This window comes from Sander vitreus, chromosome 15 (assembly GCF_031162955.1).
Source record: "Sander vitreus isolate 19-12246 chromosome 15, sanVit1, whole genome shotgun sequence".
Classification (NCBI taxonomy): Eukaryota; Metazoa; Chordata; class Actinopteri; order Perciformes; family Percidae; genus Sander; species Sander vitreus.
In genome coordinates, this window is record NC_135869.1 from 16,885,524 (window position 1) to 16,908,333 (window position 22,810).

The window sequence follows — 22,810 nt, forward strand, 5'->3', positions numbered from 1 at the left end:
ATTTTAAAGTTGGAACAGATATTTGAACATAATTCGAAATCATGTACACTATTAGAGCAGATATGCTCAATTAACCCGATTTGTTAAGATAATTTGAATATAATAACTGTTTTTGCCATAAGCTTTCAGTTATGATGTAGCCTACCATTGCCCATAGCTATGTATGGAATGAATGCATTTACGAACACACTGTAAAACAACACACACACACACACACACACACACACACACACACACACACACACACACACACACACACACACACACACACACACACACACGAGTTTACGCCGCTACATTTCCACCAGGTTTATTTTGAAAGGTCCTACCGGAAGTAGGTTGTTATAGTCCGGCACACTTGATGCTGTTGCCTGGCATAGATAACTTGGTGCTGCTGTGTGAGCGCTCACACACTGAGAGCAAGTGATGGGAGACAAACTCGGTCTCTGACGCGCGTATCGCTCACCTGGCGATATTTTCATCGCCTGTTTTGTGATTTTTAAAAAGAAATTATTTCGTCACATTTTTGTTTGTATCAAGAATAAAAAATACCAATCAATTCTCCAAGCAGACCGGGAGTTGAAGCAGGAACTGAACGCCCGCCGTACAATTTATTATCAGTTTCCATGTTGGCTATAGTTTGTGTTAAGGGAAATTGCGCACCGGTTGGCCAGGATCTGAGTCATGGCAGAGGAGTGAGGCGCCTTTGCCAAAATGCCTGTTAACTGGAATAGGCCTGTAACTTTTTCACGGCGGTCCTATGGAATATAGTCCGATTTTACACAATCTATATGTTGTGCCATCATCCCACGTGAAAAACAAAGTATTTGTGTTCTGCATAATGCTGTCCCTCTGGGTGTATATGATTTATTGTTGTGTTGGCTACTGCTCAACTATGCCAAACCTGGCGTACGGCTCGGTAAACAGACATGAAAAAGATTCAGAAGTTGACAATCAGGAGTCCTCTCTCGGGGCTTCCAGGGACTTGCTGAATAACGAAAACGACTTGGACAGCAGAGGAGAAGAATGGGATGAAATTAGAGGCGAGGCGAAGGCGTTGGATGATAATGCCATGTCAGGTTTCCTCAATGAGTCGGAAAGTAAAAAGTTGCCCCAGGCGATCATCATTGGGGTGAAGAAAGGAGGGACCCGGGCGCTGCTGGAGTTTCTGCGCCTGCATCCAGACATCAGAGCGGTGGGAGCAGAGCCGCACTTCTTCGACCGCAACTACGACAAGGGACTGAAGTGGTACAGGTAGCCTATCACACTTATCTGCAGTTTTAAAATATTAATTGTGAACTGAGCTCTGCTATGCTTTTTAAATACATTTTATAAAGTCCCTTTTCCTTGTTCAAGGGCATCTTATGTGCAGTAGTTATGGAGGCTCTCTGGAAGCATACATCTTTTCCAGACATCATTGTTCATCTTGTAAAAATCGTATTTACACCTTGTGCCACCTCCGCCCTCCTACTTACTTTCAATTTTCATTTCCCTTCAGTACTCTCTGTACAAATGAAATGTACGAGAGTCTGGCAGGACCAGACTACCTTCATGCAACTTTCATCTACTTTGTATCATATGATTTAACCATAAAAACCACAAGACAGTAGGCTGGAATATCTATTATAGGCTAAATAAAAAGCAAATTTCAATTACTGTAGAACATCTGGATTTGACCCTCAGAGCAAACAAAAAAATATTTTAAATACAGATTTTCTCCTTTAAAAGTCTATTTTCATGTAACCTTTAACTTTCTTATATTGCACCATAGCTACTAAATTACATTATCTTGACAAGTCCCATAACATTTTCTGCAACAGTAAAACTAATGTGATAACCAGCTGTGAAATCAATTCATATTTTAGTGCAATACAACAAGAAAAGGTCTTTTTTAATACCATAGGTTTTTAATACCATGGGTAAGTGACGTGATCCTACAGGTAGATTTAAACAAAATCTTAAGAATTGCTGATTTCGTAATAGATTAAGGTTTTGTAGTGAAGTTTGAAATGTGCTGTGACCTTTTAGTGATTTATGTCAATCTTTAGAAGGACGCTAAACTGAAGGTGACTTTAAACCCCACTCTATTACTGTCTTTATTAAACCAGAGAGTAAAGATGTTCACAGTTTGTCATGTTGATAACCTTCACTATGGTTTAGGCCTGAACACAAAACATGAGTGACAAGTAATATCTACCTCTGAAAAACAGACTTCACAGTAAACTAATACATTAGGTATGTTGTTACTGATAGAAATAAAAGTGAAACCAATAAAACACTGCTGATAAGTGTACCACAAACTGTTGATACACATTAAGAGCAGGACATGTTAACATCTAGACGATGCATTGTACAGTTTTAACAACTGCAGGTGCAATCAACCCGCTAATGTCAGTATACCACAGGTCATAGGGCTCAACAATACATATCCACATTTCTATAACAACTAAAATTTTACATTTTAGGCAACTCTTCTCAGCCATGTTTATTTACATAGCACAATAGACAATTTTCTGCTTGTTTGCATGACCTTCACTCAGAGATCCTGGAATCTTTCTACATCCGTCCTTGGATCTAAACTTGTTGTGGCTTTTTGACAACAAGGGGGCACCACCAGGTAGAAAGAGATAAAGCAAAAAAACTTAGGAGTCAGCAAGTTACATCATGTTGTCATCCTTGAGCAGCCTGAGATTCAAGATTATGAGTTCCAGTGTATTGATTCAGTGGCAGTAATTTGTTTTGATCTTCAATCTAAAATAGGCATCAATGTCAAAGGCAGAGATCCAGGACCTGAGGCTGCTTAGACCTTCAATATTGTGTAACGTAACATTTTATTGTATTCTCTGCCATGGCAACCATTGTCCTTGTACCATGCCTCACAGTCTCAATATACAAGCTCTTTACTATTGACTCAGCTGCACAGTTTCACAACATGCTACTCTTAGTGGAAATAAATCACAAACACACTATATTCGTGGAAATTATTGATCTTTTATGTACCCAAAACATTCCCGGAAATGGTTTGGCTTTGAAAGCTTTGCATCAGAGCAACCACATTGTTAATAAGATATGCTGCTGTTTCAAGTGTCCATTTGACTGAGCTGAGGGATTAACAGGCAATGTCAAAGGATCTAGACACTGTTTCAAAGCTGGCTCCATAAAGCTACAATAGGGGAAGCGAAGCATTGTTCAAAGGACTTCTCGCTTAAGCTCCTTTAAGAATTTCCGGACAGGTTTTAAGACATTTTTGGATGACCAGTGTGTGGAGAGTGGTCTTTTGTCCATCTCTACAGACTGAGCAGCAAGAACAAATTGAAATCATCCTATGTTTGAAGATTTTTTTATCGCACTAAGCCCTAATGCTGTTGTTACAATGCAAGCGTGATGTAGGCAATGGATGTTAACAATGAGTGAAAAAGAAGAAGAAGATATCATTAAAGATGGATACAATGCAATGTTACGTAAGTTATAGTCAAATAAGCAGCCAATTATAATTGAGACATGCCAGCGACTTGTTCACAGTGGCAGCTTGTGGATGTGGAAAACTGTTTCATCTTGGGACATGTATAATAAAGGCTTCTTTTCCCAGAGAGGTGATCTGGCTAATTAAAACAGCTTGGCTTGAGTTGTCACAGTGAGAGCACTGTGCCACAGATTGACCCCATACAGCAGAGCACCATGACATTGAGTCATCTCTTAATGATCATTTAGTGGAGCCCAGAAAAAACCCTCGCCTGGCTTTATGGTGGACAAATACGTTTTTGGTTGACTTAATAAATAAGCATTTGTATATGATGTTTTAGCAGTTTGGCACATCTTTTTGAAGCCTGTTGAAACATTTCTTATTGCAGTCCTCTGTCCCGTCTGCACACACGATAGTATTCAAGATAGGCAAAGAGCATAAAGCCAGGAGAAGTTGTGTGTGGATTTGTTTTCCCATATGTTTCACATCATTGCCCCCAGACTAACAGCATGCAGTAGTTTGGGGAGAGGCGCAGTCCGCTGGGTGGGCTTATCAGCTCCTGTGGTGGCATTGAGTTGTGCCAACGCCATTTATCTGCTGTGATTGGTGTGTCCATCCTGCTGGAGGTCTGCTGTGTCCATCCTACTGGAGGCCCCACATAGCGGAGAGGCCCCTGCACAGCAGGACACCAACCACAATACAGCACGTTCTCACCCATTGGTAGAAACAGAGAAACAGGCAGACAATTGTGCACGCTCAAACAGAAGGCCTTGGCCCCTCCTTTCTTTAATAACAGCACCAACTTCCTCCCATATGTCTTATTTTGGCAGGTTAATACTCATCTGCTGCATGCATGCTCAAATCAAATTCTTCTGTGTTCTATACAGTAGATGTGACTTAATTGCTGAGATTGTGTTTTTCCTCTTGAGGCTCCATATATAGAACAATGAGCAGCCTTCTTACTAACTCACTGAGGGTGTCAGACAAGACGGCCTAATCCTCCTCAGAGCCCCAGGGAAGCTTACTGCAGGCCAGTGGCAGATAGAGGGCAGTAAATTTAAAGTGAGTCTTTAGAAAGTGCAACAGTATTATGGAGCTCAATGAAAGGGGATGCTGGAGAACCCCTGAGGTCTGCATTAACCCTGACAATAAAAGAGCAGACAATTAGTGTGAAACATGTTTTCTCTGCGTTCACTTTGTATGCAAATGTGCTCAGAAGGGTGAAAGTGCCCTTTGACGAGGCCCAGCAGGAGTTCATCAGAAAGAGCATTCATTGGAACCTGCCCAAGAAAAGACTCAAACACTACACTTTTAAGCTTTTTAGCCTGAAAGTTGACTTTTAGAGATCTCTGTGTGGAAAGTTGCATTTTTCCCAAGAGAAGGTTCATGTGAGTCCACTGGTGGGATATTGCTCACTCAACACTTTTAGCTCTTTTGATACAGGGGGATTGGCGTAAGTGAGAGAGCTCTCGATATAGATATATCTTCTAGCTTAAACTAACGTGTCAGCACACTGACAGGAAAAGAAGGGAAAACTGTGTCGATAATGAGATACTTTAAAGAAACAATTCACACATGCAGCTGTTGTTTCAAACATTCCTAAAATATTTCCACAAACCATAAAACCTTGCACTTTAAAACTTCAGACTATATAAGATTGCTTCCACTCATAGACTAAAAATGATATTCCAAGATATACCTAAATGCTAGTATTCCTAGAATAAGTCCACTAGATTGTCAATACTGGTAATTTGCACCTCCCCTGCCTATTCTAGATTTAGAAGATTTCATTTGCTGCAACAACCCCCTAGGCTTTTGCTTCAAGATAATTGTCAAACCACAGCACTTATTACAGCACTTTGGAAACATTGAAACAAAACATGTTCACTCCATTATATCCCCATGAGTTGTTGACTTCCTCATCTCTCTCCTTTGTAGTATCTTCAGAGAGAATGTGTTGTTTCCTGCTTCTGTCTTTCTCTCCACTGCAGAGACTCCCTGACAGCAAGTCAAAGCAACTAGAAAGCACCAATCTGCCCCAGCCATCTTTGGTTTGCTTTGCTGATCCTCTCAGACCAGCATGTGCCTGTGGGGAATTACCTCATTGCACCGACCACTACATATATTGGACACATTACATCCAAAGAGTTGATTGTCTTATCCAATTAAATGGAAACTCTGACATCATAACTGTGGATGTTTTGACAAAGTAAACAATGCCGATTTTTATTGAAGTGAAAATACTTCCTTCTGACACTCCCAGCTGCAGTTGACTTTATCCACCTGCTCTCTCGTCTCTCTAGGCTATAGCTGTAGCTGTTTCCTTCAGTTTTTCTCTAAAGGCAGTTTCTGTTCCTTTGTTGCTTCAACACTTCATTCCAAGAAATGTACTGAGACTTACTTGATTATATTGGTTAGTGTTGTTGACCTTGTTCAACCAAGTCTTTATTATCACTGGTACAGTAGTTGCTTAGCTGCTGGCTGGTGTCTTTCAGCTTTTCTCTGAAGTCACTTTGTCACATCCAGAATTCTCTTTGTTCTTTGTGGACTTTTTACTGGATGCATTTTTGGAGTCCTGGTTAAAAGTGCTGCTTGGTTTAAAAAAAAAAAAATCAAAGATCAAAATGGATGCAGCAGAGCTACAGATATTGTCTTCTTCCTTCCCGAAACTATGGAGCCGACAGTTTTGTCAGAGATTCGGGTTATGCTCGTAGTGGCTAATGTGGCCTTGAGCCTCTAGCCTCAAGCAGGTCTGGTAAGCTCACTTTTTTCTAACTTATCTTTCTAACTTTTTTCATTTTCTAACTTGTAGTCTTCAGCCCCAATGGCACTGACTCAAGTGACATCACATGAGGTAATTTATCAGCTCCCTCTAGAGTAACACAATGTTTTACACTTCTTTTCACATATGCAGTAGTACTCCAAGACATGTAAACAGACTTTGAAAATTGGTGGAGAACCCCTTTAAGTTAGTAGAAGTTATTGATTCACTGTTGGCTTGTGTTTTTATTGCTGCAGGGCACAGGATCTCCCTGTAGCTTTCTGGCCAGGGTAACATATTCTGGCTCATAGAAATAACCTACATTGGTTGTTGGTTGTTTCCTTTATTTGATCTTTAAAGTCAGACCTGTTGATTGTTCTCTTTGAGCTGTCCGCCAAACAAAAACAACCTGTTCACAGTGAAACAATGCACTGCACTGAGACTGAAGGCTATTTTATGGTTTTGCGGAGGCTCCATGCAGAACTTTCGCCGTAGCCTACGTAAGTGGCCTGATGTTCAAACTTGTGTACTGGTGTGTGCGTCGTGCCGGCATGTGTGTGTGTGTGTGTGTGTGTAGTAGAGCGAGGTAGAGAGAGACAGTGACGGTGATTAGCTTCGGAGCGAGTAGTGACTCTAGAGTCATAGTGAGAGAAATGTGACAACAAAAGTGTCTCCCCTGTGCTTTCTGACCAAGGTGGGAAATCTTTAGCAGGAAAAGTTAACCCTCTCCTTGATTTCATGTTGTTTATGGAGAAGGAGAACCAGGAAATGAGTCGGGGGAAATGCAACGCTACCAAGTCACTTGCGTCACTGCGACGTGTAGTTACATTTTTCGAGAGGTGCACATCAGGCTACGGCGTAGGGTCCGGCGTAGACGCAGAGGGTTCTGCGGGGGTACGCCGTCGATTCGACACAGAAGCATAAAACAGCCTTTACTCTCACACTCTATTTGGAGTATTTCCAAAGTTTCTTTGAATATATTTGTTAAAACAGTAGTTAAAGCAATACCCACAAACTATACATGCATACTGATATTGACTGTATCAAGCATTACCAATTCTGATCACTTTCACAAAGAGTGTAAAACCATTGTTGGTTTATGTTTTTCCAGCACCACCAACATGAGAAAAAGTGTGCTTGCTGGTTCTATAAATAATGGACTGTCAGAACTGTTATGTGTTAATGTAAGACTGACAGTTGTGTGAGGGAAGACAGCATGTCTCACACACTGTTTGGTCCTCCTCCTCTCTTCAGACTGGGCCTGTCTCCCTCAGACAGCCTGGTGGCCTTGGGTTCTGCATACTGACAGTAATAATGGAGGATAGGAAAAAAGCCATTCTCTGCACTATCATTGTTGTTCAGGAATGCTGTTGAGATACTGAATCCTAGTCAACGTCATATAAGAAGGTCCTGACTGTAACGCACGATGACAATGACTTTCACACACATGATATGGCCAAAGAACTCCTCCCCTAAAGATGCTTTCGTCTGGAAATCATCTCATAGTATATGTGATTAGTATAAGTGGCTGCATACCACTACTTCAAGAGTGATTCCCACGGTAGCTTTAACCCTTTCAGAGCTGCAGTGTGAGATTAAGACTCATCATAACATTAGTTAATGCTGTTTTTTTTTCTGGAGTCCCATTGGTCTGAAAAGCTGAAATATAGATGCCAATTAGAGTCAGTCAAGCAAGACTGTAGGATTTTTCTGCACTGTATTCCATACTTGAACTCATCACCAAGGGCATCATCCAGCAGCCGAGCACAAAGCCGCACGCAGAGACATTGTAAATTCCTACCTTTGAACCTAGCAGTGAATGTAAACAAGGCACCAGCTTTCATATGCTGTCTACCCAGTAGTCAGCTTAATGGACACACCTGACCGCCCAGCAGACAAAAACAGAGGCAAATTACGCAACACACCAATCCTGGATTAATATCTGTCTGTAGGTCGCAATAGTGGTGACTTATCTTGTGCTACTGCCACAGGAAAATGTAGACGCAGCATCTAAAGTGGCCGGTGACTTAAAAGTTAGACTTAGACTTGGGCTTCTTTGTCAGTGGGTCGACCTATGCAGTCTCTGTCCTCCAACAGTGCACCTGATTCCATCTAATCCTCTCTTTGATCCTTCCAGTCCTTCCTCTCTTGCTTTATCTCATTCTCTTAACAGTCGTCCTTTCTGCCTCCCTCCGTTATCTCCGCAGCCCCTGCTGCTAGTTTAACAGGACAGGTTAGAGGGCAGATGATGTTAATTTGTATGCCCAAGCATCAATAAAGATTTTTTATTACTGCAGCAATTATAGGCAGAAACTCTTTAAAGCTTGGACTCCTTGCATTATGACTTTACAGCCCACTTAGATGTTACAGTTTTAGAATAAAGCAGTGTATTTAGATTTATGAAGTCAAATAGGAACATCCACAATTTATGAAGGGGCAAAAGTCAGCTCTCTGTGGCTCAATTCTGGAAAGAGGACTGTTTTTTTTGTTTGTTTTTTTTCTTTACGGAATTGAAGCTGAATGATAATGTCTTTGCATGGCTGATTGATAGATGAAGATGCACTGAAACCTATTGGTTTCAGGCGACATTGTTTATTAAGCAGAACAAATTGTGAAAGCTTGCTACATCTGCCCCCCTAAGGCAACTCTCTCACTCCTCGCTCAGTCAGAGATGTTGTTCCCTGCTCTATCTCTCTGCTAAGATGAATAATGCATGTACTTCTTACACAGATTGTTTTGCTCTGGGACTATGTGGAAAGTCTGATTTGTAGTAAGTTTGTGCATACCTTATGGGCCCCAAGAAAGGCCTACAGCACTTTGCTTGTGTGTATCCAAGAGATGCAGAAGATAATTGCAGGGGGCTCTGATAGAGTTGTTTTTGTCTCTCACACCTATTACCTTGATTAGGTTTATGGTTTTTCCACCACATACAATGGTGACTAAGACACTCAGGGAGAGAGAAGCGGAATAAATGTGTAAGAGCTAGGGCCTCCATAGAAAGGAAAGAGCAGGTGACATTAGGTGATGAAATTGCATAAGAAAGAGAACCCCTTGCGTGTTTGTATGACACTAATGAGGTATGAGTGATTCCTACTTTTTCCATAATCACTAAAGCTTTTTTCCCAGTGCTCTGCACAGAAAAAATCTCACAGATCATTTTAGTTCCTTTTCACCACATAAATTTGTAAGACGTAAGCTGCTGGGTTTGAAGAGGGATATTGTAGCTCCTTGTGCATGTACCAACAGATGGTTGGAAATTATTGTAATCACTTTAATGACATGGCTCCTCTGCTCTCCCGTTGTTCGATTTAGATCAACCGCTCACAATCAAAACATGAGAATAATACCAGATACTGTTATAATTGAAGATTTACATTTTGACTGACTTAAACCATAATGAGGTATGTTGGAGGGCTGATGCTTGTGAACATCACATGTTTATTTCCATCTAGCAGAAAATGAGCTATCTCTTGCTTTCAAGAAATTAAATCTATATGAGATATACTCTGATGAAGGACTGTAGAGACCAACATGTTAGTTTGATGCAGTTAATAAATAAATCTCTTGAATCTTTTTTTACACATAACAAGTGGGGAAGTGTTCACAGCTAGTGTGGAGTTCATACTTTTATTTAACTGTGTATACTGTAAATAGATTAACATACAACTCACACCTTTTGTAATTCTTGAGCCAGCAGTTTGTGGTGTTGTTAAATTGCATTACATTTCTATGAGTGGTGGATGAGGAACAATTTCATATAAAGTGCAGTTTGATGCAATATAACCTAAAAATACACTCATGAAATGTTGGATAGAATTGAGTGAACACTGTCTGACACAGTCTCACAAAGCTATGCAGGAGTTAGTGTTACTATGCCCATCACTTGTATTTTTTAATGGATTAACTGCTTACCATTGAGTCTCATCGTCGTGGCCACATATCTCTCTCCCTCTCTCCTTCTCTCTCTAGAGACAAGCCAGCCAACGAGGCAGTCAACCAGCCTCTAATGCTCTAGCGTGTTTGGCTTAGTTCTAATCCCCCTTGGCTCACTTTAGCCATTATCCAGTCAGGGCTGCAGTTAACAGGCTATATTATGACCAACCAGAGCCGTCCAGGGTCAATATGAAGAATATGCAGTTATGGGAATAGCTCCCAAGCTTTGCATTTTCTCCTGAGGAAAGCAAGGCTCCTTTAAATCTTCACGTTACACAAATTTACAGACACATATGAGGAGTAAGGTGCAGTCACAGTCATCTTGTCTTGGCATGACATTCGGAAGCATAAGGCTGCCTATTCACAGTTAAACCGTCCTTTGTATAATGTAATGGAGGTGTGCGATATTTCAATGTGAGGATTGTGGGGTTTGAAAGAGGTTTGAGGTCTTAAGGTAGATTAAATACAGCAGTGGGAGATGAATGTATTCCTTTAGGGTTTGTATTTAAAAAAATGTCATGAACTGTGTATTGTGTTTACATGCAATGATTGATCAGCCTCCTGCTCTACCTACCAGTTCCTGTCACTTTAGGTACACTCAGACTCTGTTAATGCTGTTCATAATGTCTACAATTGTCTTCTTGATGATGATTGAACCTGCTCCTGCCTGACAGTACTTTAAACCTGCCAGGGAGCTACTGTGTCAATGTTCATCTCATCTTCATGTTTGGGGGCTTTTGTAAGTTTTTACTTTTAAAAAGTGGAAAGAAGACTGAAAAACATAATGGCCTGCAGCGCAAATGTAAATCAGTGTGTTTGTGTTCTTTTTGTAGGGAATTGATGCCCAAGTCATCAGAGGGCCAGCTGACCATGGAGAAGACCCCCAGCTACTATGTCACCAAGGAGGTCCCTGCAAGAATCTACACCATGTCTAAAGACACAAAGCTGATTGTAGTTGTCCGGGATCCTGTCACCCGGGCCATCTCAGACTACACCCAGACTCGCTCCAAGAAGCCGGACATCCTCTCTTTCGAGAGCCTGACCTTTAAGAACATGTCAACGGGTCTCATTGACACCACATGGAGCGCTGTTCAAATTGGCATGTATGCTAAGCACCTTGAGCGCTGGCTCCAGTACTTCCCTACGGAGCAGCTGCTGTTTGTCAGCGGAGAGCGTCTGATTAGCGACCCTGCAGGCGAGATGGCTCGCGTCCAGGACTTTCTTGGGCTCAGGAGGGTGGTCACGGAGAAGCATTTCCACTTTAACCCAGCAAAGGGCTTCCCCTGCCTTAAGAGACCTGAGGGGAACAGCAAGCCACACTGCCTGGGCAAAACCAAAGGCAGGACCCATCCTAATATTGACCCAGAGGTGGTGCAGAGGCTAAGGGACTTTTATAAACCCTTTAATAGCAAGTTTTACCAGATGACTGGTCATGACTTTGGCTGGGACTGAGAGGAAATCTATGATGACGGACTTATGCTGGTCCCTTTTCAGAATTTTCACTCTGGAGATATTGTTATACGTATTGTACAGTATTTGGTGGATGTGTAAAAAGTTCAGAAATCTATTTTATGATAATTTATTGTTATGATATTAACTCACTAAGTTGCCTAACCAGGTTTATTCATGATCCACATCATGCTTCATGTTCCAGTTTTAATTCTCATCAAGTACATAAACATTTTTATAAAAGCACAATGTTTTTACGGGTATAATGAGCAGGGTCAGTATTCTTTTTTTCCCCAAGGACATTTTTTTGGCCTCGTGGATAAATTATTTTTCTTCTTTTACTTTTCCAAATGCTGCTTTTGCTTCACCTTAAGCTGAACGAAATCCAACTTTACAAACAACTGGTAATATCCCCTTAACATTTGCCTGACCCTCAGAGGTCTGTGGACCCTCTTAGTCAGGTCGATACAGGACTCAGCTGATCCAGTGCCACTTGCCAGGTGGATCAATACAGTAATAGCTCCTCATCATGTCAATTAGACCTGAGTGATGGCACTGCCTTGATCTCTCGAACACCGCAATAAAACATGGATCCATTAATGGTAGTAAGTTTATGGTTGACCCTTGAGCCAACTTCAAATTAATATAATAATATACATTTCCACCGCGATGTTTTGACTTTATGTCCATTTAGGAATGTTGATTAGGATACAATAGAGGGTCCTGTCACGATATTCTGGGATGTTTTTTTTCTTCCAAAAACCTGCTGCACAGGCTTCAAAAAGCCTAATCATGTATTGCTCTTTCCAAAAAAGAAAATGATTCATATGGCTTAATCACATTCATTGATCTGTACTGAAATGGCTCTCATGAGATCAGCATCATCCTTTACAGCTTCTTTTATTTATTTTATTTTATTTTTTTTTTACCACAGAAGATACTAGATGTGTTTATGATGCCCTTACTTATGATACACCAACTGAAATAAGCATCTGTGTAGTTTACTTTCAGCGATAGCTGAAGAAAAACAATAACTTACTTAAGGCCAAAATTCCTCATGTAAACTTCATGTATGGTTGAGTTTTATTCAACCTTTATAGACATACATTTGTCAGCATTTTAACAGATGTTATTCCATAATGATGTACTGCAACCCCGCTGTTGTAGAGGCACTATGTTGCTGTAGGCATTGTTTTACAAACATGTAAATGAAGCAGGTTTGACTGAGAAGTTAATTAAAAGGTGCATTGATGTCATTTTTTAATGAAGTAAGAAATAAATATGTTTTACCAAAATCATAAACAGTCTTTCATCTCTGGCTTTACTTTATTCAAATTATCTTACTGTATTATATTAAACATGCTGGTCTATGTCGTTGTTTTACTTTCTTAAAAATGTTGAACTTGTGTTACTCTTTAATGCACTACCCCCACCTTACCTGGATTTCTCAGGCAAAGGTGTACTGCTGTCTACTACTGGTACTGTACTGGTGTCTAATTTACCATCACCTGGCTAATTAGCACAGCGACGTTAACTACTTTTAGCTGTGCGCAACCAGCCCACCCCCCACCCCCCGCGCTGCCCCCAATGAGTGGCTTTTGTTGCCATGACCCCCAGAAACACATAACAAAGTGTCAGGTTTCTCATCTGGAGAGACATCACATATTTTGAAAAACACGAGCATTCCTTTATATCCCTGGATGACACTTAACACTCCCCCCTTGACAATATGAAGTGAGGTCAGGTTTCGAGCCGCTGTTTAAATGTGTTCATGTGGGTGTGAACAGGAGGTTTTTTTTCCTGGTTGTGTGTTTGAGCCATGACCTGAAGCACACATAATCATGTTTATTATGCTGCTGATTATACAATATTTGGTCACAGAATTACAGCTCTATTAACAAACAACCTTTATTTAACTCTCCAGCAAAACACCTTCATTTACCTGGGGCTGCCAGAGGTGATGAAGCCAGTCTCCCTGGTGGCAGCCTAGCAGTCTGATCACTCAGGAAGCAGCTCCCTTTGCAATTACAGGGATAAAGGAGGGGTGCTTTAATTGCTAGGCTTCCAACTGGGGAATTGCTGTTAGCGTACATCCCTCCAGGCTGTTGTAAGGGTGGCTGCTGTTGTTTGAAGGTTAGGAAGACAATACAAATAAGACACCTGGCAGCCCTGTGCATCAATAAACTTTACACATCTACTTGGCAGCTACCACTGGGGAATCAGAGCTGCTGAATACAAGTGAAAGAAAATATAACATTATAGTACAAAAGCAGACTGTTTGGTTTAGAGAACAGATGTAGAGAAATTTGGGGTTTGGGTCCTGCAGAGAATCATGTTTCTTAATGCACCTCAGTAGGGTTGAATGAGCTTTCATAACTTTCTTTCACATTTTGATTGCTGACCTTTTTTACTCCCACATGAATATAGTGAGCTATTATACCAGGTCAGGCCGCATATGACATCCAAAGTCTATTTTGTCTTTAGATTCTCAAAGAATCATGAAAGTTGAAAAAGGTTAAAGAACAGCAAATGTTTAACATTGTTGATTTGGTTTAGATATCGACAGGAAGAACGGTTCCAGTGCAGCTGGAGCTTTTTTAAATACTGGTGGTATTTATCTTCAAGCACCATGAAAGCCTGATCTCTAGGACAGAACTAACATCTCTGAAATCTACAGAGCACCCAAATCAGAAATATAAGAATGGGGACATAATCATTCTTACTGTGGTTAAACTTTGTTTCAGAAGTAAGCAAGACAATTGCCTTCCTCTCTTGTCCTTAATCTTTTATTCTGCATTGTCCAAACCCTTAATCCTAATCCGATTGGAAGGGCAAGCATTAAACTGAGACAGTAGATTTGGAGTTGACAGATATGTGCTGACATAGCTAATCCAAATCCAATCCCTTTTCCAAAATGGCTTCTAAGTGTGGGACCAACTTGATTTAGCCAATTTAAAATACAACATGGGTGAGAATGTATGTGTAAATATAAGGCAGATGTTTTTTCTAAATTACAGATTTGTGCACAACACACCCACTACTTGAACTTGTCAGGTCAAATCTACTGTAGATGTGCAGCTAATGTACATCAGCGTCTCATTGGCAGGATTTAGTGCCGTGAATGCGTGATTGCATCTAAAAACAACTTGTCATAACACATATCATACTGAACACTTCTCAACACGTTCTTACGAGAATATTAAGGCAGATTTCTTTAGGCAACAACAGAGCTGTGGTTTGGTACAACTCATTTTCTCTTATTGCTCCAGGGCTCAGTACATAAAAAGGACAATTCTGTGTAGAACTGAATTTTCCGAATGTGTTGTGTAAGCTTCAACACTTTATTCAACATCTCTGAAAAAAAGCCGAGAAGGAGGAGTAATTCTCCTTTGATAATCAAAATACTTGACTGTTACTCACTGTACAGGTTACAGTGAGTTTGCTACAGCACTTCGTAAACATATTAACACTTTATTGAACTTGAACATAAAAGCTAGGATAAAATATATTCAAACCACATAACAGATTTTCACTTTCACATGAATGGAGTTATTGTTTAGTCTTTGTCAGAACATACTTGACATTTCAGCTATGAATGTTATCAAGTCTCTCTAACACGCTGCTCATTTTGACTTATTTATTTTTAGCTCATCATGGGCTGAAGCAGATGGGATGAGTCGTCAGACTTCTTTTTAATCACATTTTTGATTAAGTAATTGCTCTGACTCTAATGAGCCTTCAAGCTTTAGCATAGCTTTACTTTGTGTGCAGTTGGTTGGTATTATAATGCCACTTTGCTCTCATCTCGTCCTTATAGGAATTTTGTTTACTCTGGATTATGTTGCAGTTCAAGTTCCCAGAAGACAAAACCTTTGGTTCGTTGTCTTTAAACCATTAACCTTATGCAAGACAGCTGATCTCCCCATTTCTCTTTAAAGGGTTGAGGCTTCCGGCTTTGTCCAATGAGATTATTAGACTTCACATATGGCACTCAACATGGCTGTTAATTTGAGCTTTGAAGTTGCTTGTATTTTTTTCTTTCATCACCATGCCAATCATTACGATTAGGCGAACATTTTTTATATGCTTCATTTTGATCAGATTTTGTTAATATAAAAAAAATATATATATTTCAGTCCATATTGTTCAGAGGACAAACAGATACTGTGATGTTGTGAAGCCTGGATGTTGCATCGCCTCCAGTGAAATCCACGTGCTGTAACCAGAGATTCCCTGGAGGAAAGGTATGAAGGGAGAAGTGTCCTCTAACCAGTAGAGGCAGTTCTGTCGTTAATGTTCATTCTGTGGTCTCCCAGCACTATTTGTTGCAGTTGCCCGCCAGCCTGGTACCACTCTGGACTCTCCATTAGACCAGACAAGTCCTCTTCAAATCCCAGTGGCATGCCATTGTAATGATTGTGATGATGATTTATCACTCTACCTCACTCATTGAGAGAATTGTGGGACAAAACTTCATATCTGAACAGCTCTGCTCAAAGCACAGTAATAGTTTGTTTGTCTTATCTGATGCAACACATTGTCTTTAAAGCTTTTTATCTTTTTATAATTTCCTGTACATTTAATTTACAGCATGAGTTGCTCAGGCTCTGCCACCTGTGACCCCACCCAGCTCAGACATCCAAGAGCTTTTCCAGTCTTATCCTGCTTTCTCTGTAATGAGTTGTGCACAGCTCCCTATACTCTCTATGGACCAATGTCACCTTCATAATCCAAGATTTGGACCTTGAGGGGTGAGGGTTTTGTGGTACTCTCAGTGGGATTACTGACTGACTGCATGGTCTGTCGTCTGTCTGCAACCTCCAGAGAGGCCAAGCAGGAAGATCCTTTAGCTAGTGCTAATCTGGAGTGGAAGGCATATCACTGTCTGAGCTGGCCTCAGGACCAGACAGTTACATTTATCGACACACGTGTCATAGATAAGGATATTTTTAAAATAGTGTTTCTGACTGCTGGACATGGCAGAGACAAGCCCACACAGCATTGTAATTAATTAAGTTATGTTGCGGAACATATTTCATCATGGCTGGGGACAAGGATAAAAAGGGCGGAGTGTCAGTTCATAACTCAAGGACTTGTTGGCTTCTAACAGAGATCTTACAATAAAAATTAACTAGGGACAATAATATGTGTGCCTTGAGCATTGGGGAAACACTTCACACAGAGATCATTTCAAGGCTTTCAGGGATTTAATCTGATTTTGCAATTAATTGGTTCGTTAAACTCGTTAAACTCCTGCTCCTGGGATTAAACGGAAAGTAAAGCAATGCCAGGATGGAGCAGATAATTTCCCAAGACAGCCCCTTGCACCAGACTCTGTTAATCTCAAATCCATACAAACGTATCACTTATCTCTCCTTGAGTATTTTTGATTTCTGGTCCTTATTTTCAATAGGCCTCAAGTTTGTGCCAGGCAAAAAAATTTAATTTCATATACATTGTAATATATTTCAGGTGATTATTCATGCATCAAAAGGAGAACGAAATCTACCAATCAACAATTGGTTGTACAATGTGTCATCCTTAGCTGTCAGTTGCTTAAAGCTGCATTCAGGCTTGCGTCTGTTGCAATGCAATGTAACATCACCGCACTATACTGGCCATTGAAATGTGTGCAAGCGTACATTCCAAGTAGAGGATGTACCATGTAGCATTGAAGTGATCCTACAGTTTATCTTATGCTACGCTATATTTAGAACATTTTCGCCACTTTACCTTGCTGTCAGACAGCCCTGTTTAGGTTTACATGAGGGGAACTGAAGCCATGCTCATACTGTTTTTGTCAATGAAGTCTGGTGGCTTTAAAGGAGAATTCCGGCCGATTTTTACCTGAATCTTGATCGCTATCTCTGATAACATATTGTTGATAGGAAAAAAAACAAGCAAAATCGGTGCTAGCAAACTGGAGTTGCTACGTCCAGAGCTCCCAGTTAGCTAAAATGCCAGTTGTCGGGGCATCTTATAAAGAGTACATTTGTGTCTGTTAACAGACATTAAAATGTCTGTGCAACATGAACAGGGCCCTTACGTGACAACAAGATGCGTTTTCAACTCAGACATTTTGAAGAAACCGTTTAAATTCAAAGTTTGTACTGTCACCTGTCTTGATCCTGCCGGTAACTAGCTCGGCCTGCTAGCCGGGCTATCAGGCCCGACCGGCATCTTCGCTTCTGCTTTCTCTCCCGTCGGTAAACAGAAGTGTGCAGATCGGAGCGTGGTGTGTGAAGAGTGAAGATCGGAGGTGTTCACAATTAAGGGAAGAAGCTTGGAGTAAAAATAACGTGTGTTGATCTACTGTGGAAAAGAAATGGTTCGCGTTTGTTTACTTCTTTAGGTGACTAAAATACATTTAGCTGCTGGCCCCGTCCACAGCAGTACATTGCTTATAACTTCCGTTCCTGCAGCTGCCTGCTTCTCCAAATTAAGGACGTGCCGACTGCCATCTACTGTAGGTAATACACTGATTATGGATAAGTACCTCACCATTTAAAAAAATCCAAAGAAATCCCTTTAAATTCTACAAAGGGTGAAAGGAAAATTGTGGCATTGACTGAACCATTTGTGTAACTATTGCAAACTTTTCTTTGAATCGTTGAGCTCTTCACACTACCAACCACTAAATTATAGTTGATTATGATTATGATTCATAATTGCGAGCCTCAAATTGAAAATAAGCATGGCATTCACTTGCACTATCAAATTTGATATCTTATATAATGCTTGCAAACTATTCCTGTTCTTAATGGGTCCCGTCCTTGATCTCCCTCCCCCTGCTGTCCTCCGTTGGAAAGCAGTGAACATCAAGGTCCTGATTCGTCATGGGCTCTATCGAGTAGAATTCCTTGTGTTGCCATGGTATCTGGGGAGTGCTGTCACTAATTGTAAGATGACAAGCTCTCATTTCTTTCTCCGCTACTATATTTGCTCTTTTGAGAGCTTTGTTGTTTCTCAAATTTGAAACGTGTCAGATGTTATGAGAAATTATGGTTTATCTGCATGCTACCAAACAAACTGTAATAATGAATTTAGCCAAACAGTGGGTCTGCTAAAGAATGTATCTCAAGTCAAGCTTTTCCTCTCACACAAGACACTTTTTTTTAAATTATTATTTCTTTATTTAAAAGGGACAGCGCACATTAATCAACATGAGTACAGAATCCAACATGTAAATGTGCCAGATTTAGCCATACAGGCTAATTTCCATCTGCAGTCCCTAGCAGGTTGATGGCTTAAACTATTCCAGATCAATCAAATCAGACAACTGGCAGGTTGATGGCATGAGAAAAACACAGTACACAAGTATCATACACAGTAGACACAGGTAAAAGTGCATAGACACACATTAGAACGCATCAACAACACATAAGCACACACAGAGACACTACTATAGCGACAAAGACAAACACATTATTCCCATCCCAGTCTTCTTCCGCTTTCTCTTTGTATCCAAGCCTGTGCTGCATCATACCACATCTAAAAGCCTCAGCAATTATCCTGTAATTCATTCAAACCCTTACTCTCCACTGCTTTTCCCTTTGATGACTTCCATTAAGTCACATTGAGAGAAAACATGCTGAACCCCAAAGCCCAGTTTTTCCATTCTGTGGGTGTACACCAGCTGGTCGAAGTTATGTGGAGGAACTCCTCTGATCTCTTCTTCCTTCCTCGTGGCGCAATGAAGCTACTCTGCTATGGCTTCACAACACAGCCACTGGTGCTTGACATACTGTATAGAAAACACTGTTTAATATCAAATGCTGCTGAAGGCGGTTCCCAGTATCATTACTGTAACATATGCAGTACCTACAGCTTTATTGTTCACTGGGTTACCCTTGATGATGGCTCAAAGTCTTCAGAGTAACAAGGTTCACAATCAAGATGCTTCCATTCCTGATGATTACGACAGGAGAATTGTCGCAGTACAGTATGGAATTAATTTCAGCCTTTACCACAAGAGAGATCTTTATCTAGGCCATCCATCCCATCTAGAAGGCAGAAACTGTCTTTTTTTCTGTTGTTTTCCTTCATGTGTCACCTTCCATTTAAATGTTCAGTGAGTAAGTGTTACATTTATGTCAGCAGCAGTGCTGAGGGTGCTGAGTGCCGCTGTGCTAGTTTGAGAAGGTGAGGCTCCAGACCCATCAAGGTTTATTTCAATCAAACACCTCCAATCTGTTATACACGCTTAAAAATCTCTTCTCACCTGTCAGAGCATAAACCGTTTAAAAGAAAGTAACCCATCAAAGAGGGATTAAGGGTTATTGTTGGCATTGGTACTGAGTTTGTCATTGTTTTGAGTCAAATAACACATAGTGAGAGAAGATTAATTATAGGCTCTGTTCTGGGAGATTTTTGCTCCTTCAACCCTCTGGAACCACACTGCGTAAAAAATATTTTGCTAATGAGCAAAATGATGGCATTTCTGAGTAGCCAACATATTGTCAACACAACAATATATGACGTACCTGCTTCAAACATGTTTTGACTAATGCATTAAGCATAGAAATAAAGAACTTTGGTTTTATGGTATTATGAGCACACTAATCATCTGTTTTTTAATTCACATTTGCTGACATTTATGGACATTGTTACATTTAAAACTGCACAATTTATGTTTAAAGTTAAAGAAAATAATTTACCATGTAACATACGTGCAATGTTTAATGAAAGAGACGGGGGATATCATCTAAGAGGACATTGTATGTTCAAACAACTGTTTCAGTTTGTGGGTTGACCTTATGGAATGGACTGAACAATGACATTAAACAGAGCCATAATATCATTCAGTTCAAAAATAGATTAAAGAAATCATTACTTGACCAATACAGAAAAGAATAGACTGAAACGCAGGAATGGAATTGTTTGGTATTGTTGTATATTGTTGTATTGTTGTATTGTTGTAAAACCTGAAAAATGTTCTATTGATCTAATTTTTGTAATAATATGATTTTGTGTGAAATAGTGGCAGGACCAAATAAGCTATTTGCTTCCGTCTGCTCCTTCTCAAACTAATCCTTTTTTTATTTTTAATTTTTTAAATTTTTGTTAAATTCTGATTGTTTGTGTTTTATTTTGTGATTTATTTTTTTTGCAACATTGTTGATTGTTCGAGATAAATAATAAAATGAAAATGAAATGAAATGAAGAGATTATCATCCGCACAAACCTTGGATTACTTTTAACGGCAACCTTTTTTAATTTCCACTTCTAATATTTTTCTCATTCTCACTTTTTTTCAACATCTGTGCATGGAAACTATGGTTAAAGGGCTATACATCTAACCTAGATACATTTATGGAAAGATTGTAGTTGCAGTTGACTCTCTGCATTGGTAATGAACATTGGCATTTTGAGGTGAGGAATCGTCCAATAGAAACGTCATTAAGGACATCTGGATGGACACTGACAAGGGTCGCTTTCCATGACTTAATGTGACTTCATCACCATTCCTACCCTTTTCTAAATTGTTTCTCCACTTAATTTAGAGCTTGAGGTGGCCAGAACAGTGCTCCTGTGATGAGTTGAAAATCAAATCCATCAAACAATGAAACAAATAAATAGATAGCCTGAATAAAACTAAGGTTTTCTAAGGTAAGATTTATCACTAACTTCTTTAGCACAAGCCCAATGATATTTCCTAACCTCATGTACAGAGATGTTTTATAGAGTGGGCTTGCAGACGACCACCCGCTCGATCCTGCTCCCTGCCCAGCTCTGGCTCTCCTGACTTGGCTGCTGCTGCAACCTTCATCAGCGCACAGAGGAAAAAGGGTGGGAGGGATAACAAATCCTTGGGTAGGTGGGTGGATGGTTCAGCTTTGCATCTCATGTCCTCATAGCTTAAACACACACACACACACACACACACACTTACTACTTGATGTCATCCCACATTTGCAGTATTGTGACAGTGTCCCCGCTACATCCAGTTATTAACTTCACACAGTTAAACAGTTTGCGTTCCTCTCTGGTTCCTTGCTAAAGCATTAACCAGTGACCCACGTCTTAGATGAGTGGTAGTTGCTCGATATTAGGAGAGACGAGGCAGAATAATTCAATTATTCCTCCAGTAATACAGTTACTATTATTATCGTAATGACTACATTATGTTCAGAGAATAGGCTGCATGCAGCTTTTCTTTATGTATTACTATACTCATAATTCCTATGATCATATGATTATGATGTTTCATGATTGTAAGCTAAATTTGACATCAATTTTCTCTACTCAATGAACGGGTTTTGTCAGAGAAGATAGAATGTAGGCATATTTACTGTTGGAAATATAATTAAAGTACAATACTGCCTGCCTGACCATGTATGATATAAGTTGTCGCTCTTTGACCAGGACAAGCAGTGAAAATGGATACAATGATGGATGGCACTTTCAGGTCATAATCAGGAATGCTGTGTTAAAAAAAAGTTTCCACTTCTGTAACCGAGACAGAGAGGAGCAATAAGTTAAAATAGTCTGCTGAAGTTAAAGAGACATGAGGAGTTTACAAAAGTGTTGAAATGAAAGGTAATGTTCTCTTGTTTCAACTGGAACATGGTCTGACTTCAACTGCAATGGGTTACATGCCTACACTGGGAAGTAAATTCTCAGTGAAACCACGTTCCAGTAGTATGATACGTACTAATCCGTTATTTTGCAAATTCTTTCCCTATGTTTTTTATTCTCTTCCCGTTTGGTCTGTCAGCGCTGTGTGACTGTGTTGAAGCAGAGTTAGGGCTAAGGATGAATGCATGTATGTGTGTGTGTGTGTGTGTGTGTGTGTGTGTGTGTGTGTGTGTGTGTGTGTGTGTGTGTGTGTGTGTGTGTGTGTGTGTGTGTGTGTGTGTGTGTGTTAAAAGGAGGGGACGTATCCACATGAATGAAAAGACCAAATTCCACCTTAATCAGAAACAAATCATGGCAAACCGCTGGATCAAAGACTTGTCAGCTTTAAAGATGGCATCGAGAACCCAACTTCCACCCAGAGTACAGCTCTGAAGCTTCAGACGTTCTTTTCAAAGGGCCTTCTCTCTCTCTTCTCTTTCCCTCGGCTCTCTTTCTCCTCCTGCAAATAGTTAACAGGCAAAAATGAAGCTCAATATCTGACCTACATTGTAAGAGCGGGGTCTGGAGCAACTCAGCTTTCAAAAAGCTTCTTGAGATAGGAAGCAAGTGCACACCATCCTTTTCTT

General features: G+C 40.2%; 1 protein-coding gene across 1 annotated transcript; it reads left to right on the forward strand.

The window, feature by feature from the left end:
- The first annotated feature begins 424 nt into the window (after nucleotides 1-424).
- hs3st3b1a (heparan sulfate (glucosamine) 3-O-sulfotransferase 3B1a) lies at nucleotides 425-12,895 on the forward strand. The gene is made up of 2 exons (XM_078269306.1): nucleotides 425-1,254; nucleotides 10,991-12,895. Exons 1-2 carry the CDS (start codon nucleotides 761-763, stop codon nucleotides 11,607-11,609), a joined length of 1,113 nt encoding a protein of 370 aa, XP_078125432.1. The 5' UTR covers nucleotides 425-760; the 3' UTR covers nucleotides 11,610-12,895.
- Nucleotides 12,896-22,810: the final 9,915 nt, after the last annotated feature.